Consider the following 6,918-nt stretch of genomic DNA (forward strand, 5'->3'; position numbering starts at 1 on the left):
AAAACTTCAGCTTTCTCTCAAGTTTGCTTTCCATTGCTGGGATATACAGGCTGTCATCCAATTAATGAGAGAAATGCAATTCTAACTCTTACCGTGTCCAAAAATGCAATTCAAACAAACTTCAAGAATATTACAATTTCAGGAAGAAAACAAAGTGAGACAGCCTTGCAACTGGTATCAAGCATCAAAAATCCATTTGGTCAATAATTATACTTTTCTAGACCACACAGAAGTGGGATCTTTGTTCACTAGGTACTACCTTCTCTTTTCAGTATTTTGGATGATTATTGAAAATTTGGCAGTTTTGCTCATATCAAATATGACCCAGGAAAGATCAAGCCAACTGTCTTGCATTTGACATAGCATCAACACATAAAAGAAACTGCCAAAAGTTCTGGTTGCTGCTTTTTATTATAAGTACAAAACTGCAGAGCCCTAAAATCATCTGGTATTGCCTGCACCTTTGTCAGTCGCAGCCATCTTCCATGGATAACAAAATCTATGAGATATGGACCCCTAATGCTACTACTTTGGTTTAAAATGCTGACTATAAATGGATAATTGTTAATATATTAGTTAATCGTGAAATAGCTATCAGGATTTGTATGTCGCCATGTAGAGCAATCTTTAAAACTAAATCAACCCTAACAGGATTTGTATGTAACCATGTAGAGAAATCTTTAAAACTAAATAAAATCCCTAACAGTATTAATCATACACAATGAATTCAGAGAAGAATATAAACTGTATATAACTCAAAAACAACAGAAACTAAGACTTATATTTCATTAAAAAAAAAAAAAACATAAACAAAATTCAATCTAAATGAATACCATATTCATTTAAATTTGAGTAATTGATTAACTAGAGAGATACAGTGCGTCTGAAAAGTACTTCATCCTCACTCTCATCTTCCTCATCTGACACAATCTCATTCCCTGGTAGTTCTAACTTTCCACCCATACAAAATGTTGGGCCTATACTCTCTGTTTCAATATAATCACCCTGCAATCTTTCTTCAAATCTCTGATCACTGCAGTTGAGGAGCCAATTCAAGGAACACCGGATTCCCTTGCTCTTTAACCTCTGGTACCTGGGTTTAATCCTGGACTCCAAGCTATATGTAAAATATTCTGGAAATTCCACGAGTTCTTTCAGAGGTCTCCCCATCTCACTCTTGAAAAAGTAATAACTGTTCTTCATGAGCTCAACTCGCGATGCAACTAATTGAGGACATTTCACAACCATCTTGGCCACATCCTCAGAGGGCAATGCCCGCGCCAAGAGGAACTCAACAGGTTTCATAATCACGTGTTGGTGAAGGCTAACTATTTGCGGCATCTTCTCTATCACTTGTGCAAACCCTTGGGGATCGATCTTGAGCTTCAAATTGAAAAAGTATTGCTGCGAAGACAACTTAGCTTTCAAAGGCAGGCCAAGGATTTGCGGGTACTGAGCAATAACAGAAGCAAGTGCTTCCCTCCTAATCCCGAAACTTAGCAAACATTCCACATTGGGTTTAACAGTCTCTTCAAGATCATAACCAAGTATGTACGCGCGCTTCTCCAACATCCTAGCTAGAATTGTCTTGGGCAAACCCAAAGAAACCAAATAATCCACGAGCGGTTTAATCATAGTCCCAACTCTCATCCCCAACAAATAAGGATACTGTGTAACCATGGGACCAATATCTCTAGGACGCACGCCAATACTAACAAGGTAGGCAACAGAAGTACTCATTGTCCCTTCAAGCTTAAACCCAAGAAGCTCAGGATACTTGCCCAAAACATAGCCTATATCCTGCTTCTCAACATCTAGGCCACGAAGGAACTTAACAACGGGGGCAAGCTCAACGACAACGCTAGCGTGCAATACTTGAGGGTAGTTGTTAACAAACTCTCCTAGTTTAGACCTGGGAATCCCAATTTTCTCCAAGTAACCCAAGACAGGAATGATGTTCTTGCGCACGCTACAGGCTAGCATTAATGGGTATTGGTTAATATCATCAATGGTCAATCCTAGCTTTTGTAAGAACTCGACACGCTCCCTCATGACGTCGACGGTGGAGGGGAGCTCGAGTTGTTCGAGCTCATCGGAAATTATGCCTAAAGTTTTGAGGTAATCACAAATGATGACACGAGAAACGAGCCTTTCTTTGCGGCCCTGTATGACACCCCAGGTGACAGAAGGCATTTCGTATTCGGGGAATTTGGAGGACTGCGTTGAAAAAGAGTGAAAATTTTGGTAGGGTTGTGGAGGACATGGATATGGACATGATGGGTGGTTTTGGGTGAAATGAGGGATTTGTGTTGTTGGGTTTGGGTTTGGGATTGGGAAGATGATTTTTTTGATGGGTTTAGTGGTTCTTCTGAGGAGGAGTATAGATATATAGGTCATTGCCAATTGCCAGACTACCAAAAGAGAACTAGGAATCGAAAAAGGGGAAGATTAGATTTACCTGAATGAGTCAATTTTCAATGACTTCACAGCAACAGCAACCGATTCCGACTGGGTTTGAGCAACTAGTCTATATTGTTTCGTCAAGAAAAGCAGCCGATGCAGGCCGCAGCATTAGATTTATTAGGATTAGGATTTGGGGGTTTTTAGCATATACTAGTTATTAAACCCCAGGTCATCAGATTATATACATACGCACATATGGAGACATGACTAGCTTACTCTACTAATTAAAATTAATTCTTTCTAAAATATTTGTCATGTTTCACAAAACTTTTTCTTTTCTTTTCTTTTTGAGAATCATAATGTCATCAAATTGCAATTAAGTCTTTGCCAAATAAAATTTTATTACTTGCCTTCAAATTCTTCGAACAACAACATGTCTCAAACTCGAAAGTTGTATTTATGCATGTTGCATGATGCATATTCTATTAGCTGATGACTAGTCTCATCAATAGATTATGATCTAGGCTAAACTTGAAGATTTGTCTTATTAAAAAGGTCCAGCATCAACCTAATGATAAAATTCCCCTATTTTCATTATGCTCCTCATTTTAAAAAAATGGCACAACCATGGACTTATAAAAGGTAATATTGTTTAGAATTATGAAATCGATCTGGTAAAAATGACTTGTCCAAATTTTATATGGTGGCAAAAAAAAAAAAAAAAATCAATTTTTACTAGACTTCACCAATTCACACGTATAAGCGATCCAATTAAACAATTGGACTAGATTAGATATTGATTCATTGAGTAATCGATTTAATTAATCAAGTCGGTCCAAGTTTATGTTGGGCTTCTGGAACCTAGTTGTGTTTGATCCGAATGACAACTCGACCTGAAATGATATTGTGTGATTTTGAATGGGAGATTTTCTGAGGCTTACTCTATGGAGTGGAGGGAAAAAATTTTTGGTCCGTTTTGTAACCCATTGTAAATCCTGTACGCAAGATATAGAGATCATTGTTTTGGTGATTATGGTTTCTTGATGTAGTTTTTTGAGAGGGAGAAAAATTGTACTACTGCACTTTGTATTTTTCTCTAATAATAGTGAAATCCCTGTAATTCTATAGACGTAGGCAAATTGCCGAACCACGTAAATACTGTTTTGTGTGTGTGATTATTTTTTTTGGCGTGTGTTTTTCTCTATTTTGTTTCTCACAGGTTTGGGAATTTCGTGTTAATTCCCTACAGTTTAATGCCTATCATTTATTGAACACTAGCTTGTAACCCCTATTGATGGTCATTTTGGAAGTCAAAAAGAAAGAAGGAGCACAGCAACACGGGCGGAAAGGAGTTGGTAAATAGATAGAAAAAAACCATTAAGTCCAAGCGGCAAGAATAATGGATCACAGGTTCATGAAATAAACAAATGGATCTTGAGAAAGCAAACAGGCCCAAAGGAGCTCGGAAAGAGAGAAATAACAAACCCATGGGTAATATATAATGTAGAAAAGTGAGAATGGGCCACGGCAGACCCGAAGAAATGCAAGTAAAAAAAGTAAGGGGTTAATGGCAAGCCCATGAACTCCAAGGATGAGGACAAGGTAATTGGGTTGGAGAAGCCCAATGGAGTTAGTAAAAGCCCATGAGAATACAAAGTTAGAAAAAGGGCTAAGGAAGCCCAAGAAAAGCAAATGGGCCAAAGATGTCCCAAAGAAAACAAATAGGACACAAGAGCCTGCAAGTAATGTGATGAAAAAACAATGGCCATACTAAGTCACTGGGGAAAGAATAAACGGCAGGCCCAAAGAGGTCCAGCAGGATTTGGTCAAACACATATCACAGCAGGAATGACAAAGTGATATGGTAGAAAATGATAACAATCAAGGAATAGACTGAAAGAAGGCAAAACCCAACATCAAACAAAGCCCAGCTCCTAAAAGGAGCGGGAAATCAAAAAGCAGCTCACATAAAAGGTTAAGGACAAACGGCAGATTGTGCAAGCAAGCCTCCAGATCGCGATGAACACATGAGCAGTAGACAAATTTTGGACATACAGGAAAGGGAGGCACGCGCAAGGCCAGACATCACCAACCTGTACCCAGCCAATATAGGACATGGTGGCAGGGACGGACCCAGGTGGGGGGCAAAGGGGGCTCGAGCCCCACTGGGTCCAAAAAACAAAATTTGTTAGTATGTAAAATTTTCAAAAAAAAGGCTCGGGCCCTTTGGTTTTTAGCTTGGGTCCCCCTTGGTTTTTAGCTCAGGCCGCCCAGCCAGCTAGTCCAGGAGTTTTCAAAAGCCCATGAAAACCTTAAAAAAAAAATTGTATAAATCTATTTATAATAATAATAATAATATAACATATAATAATGTGGTTTATATTAGAATATTAGATTATCTATTTATATCTGATAATAGTAGGAGGACAAATAATTGTTTAATTGTTTGATTTGATCTAATTGCACTTAAATAGTAATTTGCACTTCATTGTTCACACTTTTTTTTTAACAAAAACTATTGTATAAATCTTCAAAATTTCATACCTATTAATCAATTTTTTTATCCTAAATGCTGAAACATTAGATGTAACTCCTTAGAAAAGCTCTAAAATGTAAAAAGGTAAGTTCAAACATATTAACCTAAGTACAAATAATTTAGTACAGTGAAAAAAATGTAGACACAAGTTTACTTAAAGTTAGTTTGTGAAATAAAGTAATTTAATTTTGGCCACAATTTGGGCCAAATTAACTTGAGTTTTTTGCATTTTGAGCCTACATAGGCTTAACCTATTAACACAATGTAGGCATAACTAACTTGCTCCTCCTAAGAAAATTTTATAGCTCCACCAGTGACTATATGGATGTGTGTTTGAATTTTTTTTTTCGCTTATCTCCGACCCCCCCTAGCTTGAAATTCTGCGTTCGTCCCTACATGGTGGGGTCATGGGTCAGAGGTAAGAGGGTATGGTTTGGTGGTGAGGAGAGGGGAAAACCTATTTTGAGGTTCTTGCTCAAGCTCTTTTGGGGGATACGTCTTGCTGAGATGATATACCACCCAAAAAAAGTAAGGCTGAGTTGGAACTACTAGGTGCATGCCATGAGGGATAGGGAGAGAGAGCACCCACATTGTGGCAGGAAAGGGCACCATGGCAGACTAACAAACAAAATAGTTTTCCTTGTTTGGTGATAGGGAGTGGCACACAGACGGACTAGTGGTGGTTGGCAAGTACACCCAGACCAGACAAAGGTAGTTAAGGGCTAAAATAGTAAAATTCGATCGCGGTAGGCATTATAAAGGGAGGTCCTTGCCATGCACACGGAACAACGACACACAATCATGGTAATAAGAACCTCTAAGGAAAACTACAAAATAGAAAACAAGGGTGGAGGAAAGAAAAGAAAGATAAGAGGAAAATTAAAAAAGGAAGAAAGAAATAAAACAAAGAGTTAGATTGGCAGGCATGCACCAATAGGTTGATTCCCTCTCTCCCTCTCAAAGTTCTGCCCTTTGCTAGAAGTAAGGAGTTCACTTGGGCACCAACCATTCAGGTCCGTTTCCCTCAAAGTGATTAATCTCCATAGAAGGATTTTCCCGGGAGATTATTCACGTTGAGAAGAAACGTTCTTTTCTCTCTGGTTTCGGTCTTGCGAATCAGACTTGACCTGATTTCTTTCTTTTTGATTAACCCATATTCACTCCACTTATTCTCTTGCTCTCTTTATAAAAGTTATTGTTGTTATTATGATTATCCTTCTTAATTAGGGGTTATTTACTCACTTTAATTAAGAAGCCGAAATACTCCTTTTCTTTTTGTTTTATTATTATCATGTCTATCTGCCACCACTCATCTAAAATAGCCCTACCTACCGTAAGCATGCTCTTGGCAAACGAGGCATAGTTTGCACACAAGCCAGACCAAATTGAGTTGCAGTTGGACCGGTCTCAACTCCCTTACTTAGAATACTTGGACCTAGTACCGCAGGAGGCAACCCAATCCAATATAACAAAAAGGCCCACTACAATCCCATGTATATGCATGGATACACCTAAAAATATACAATAAGGTGCATAATATAATTCCTATACATATAATTTAAATACTATTGATAGTCATTTTTATATTTTGTTGACTCTTTAAAAAAATTTGAAAAGATATTATTAGGTATAAAATATAAATTGTCCATTTTTTTTTAATTATTATGAAGCACTTTTTTTTACGATTTATTTATTATAGACTCTTTAGTTTTTGTACTTAATAACTCACTTGGATGAATATTTATAATGTGGTTCCACATTTAATTCTAAAATTAAGATATAAAACTCTTTAAGAATAAATAATTTAGGACACATGACGCAAAATTGGAACTCTAATTTAGAATTCTAATTTGAGTCTCTCTCAGTTTCACCTATTATTCCCACATAAATTTAGACAGATGGCGCAAAATTGGATTATAATTTCAAATTCTATTTCAATTTTATCTAAGCTTTAGCTATTAATATATATAAATATATAT

The 6,918-nt window shown here is 37.2% G+C and overlaps 1 protein-coding gene across 1 annotated transcript; it reads right to left on the bottom strand.

The window, feature by feature from the left end:
- Positions 1-815: 815 nt before the first annotated feature.
- Positions 816-2,647, bottom strand: LOC112003701 (transcription termination factor MTERF4, chloroplastic). The gene has a single exon (XM_024035905.2). It carries the CDS (start codon positions 2,395-2,397, stop codon positions 865-867), a length of 1,533 nt encoding a protein of 510 aa, XP_023891673.1. The 5' UTR covers positions 2,398-2,647; the 3' UTR covers positions 816-864.
- Positions 2,648-6,918: the final 4,271 nt, after the last annotated feature.

Source organism: Quercus suber, unplaced genomic scaffold (genome assembly GCF_002906115.3).
Source record: "Quercus suber isolate HL8 unplaced genomic scaffold, Cork oak 2.0 scaffold_165, whole genome shotgun sequence".
NCBI classification, from domain to species: domain Eukaryota; kingdom Viridiplantae; phylum Streptophyta; class Magnoliopsida; order Fagales; family Fagaceae; genus Quercus; species Quercus suber.

Bases quoted from the DNA above. Each gene is read 5' to 3' on its own strand.
- LOC112003701 (XM_024035905.2), bottom strand. From the start codon at position 2,397: ATGACCTATATATCTATACTCCTCCTCAGAAGAACCACTAAACCCATC.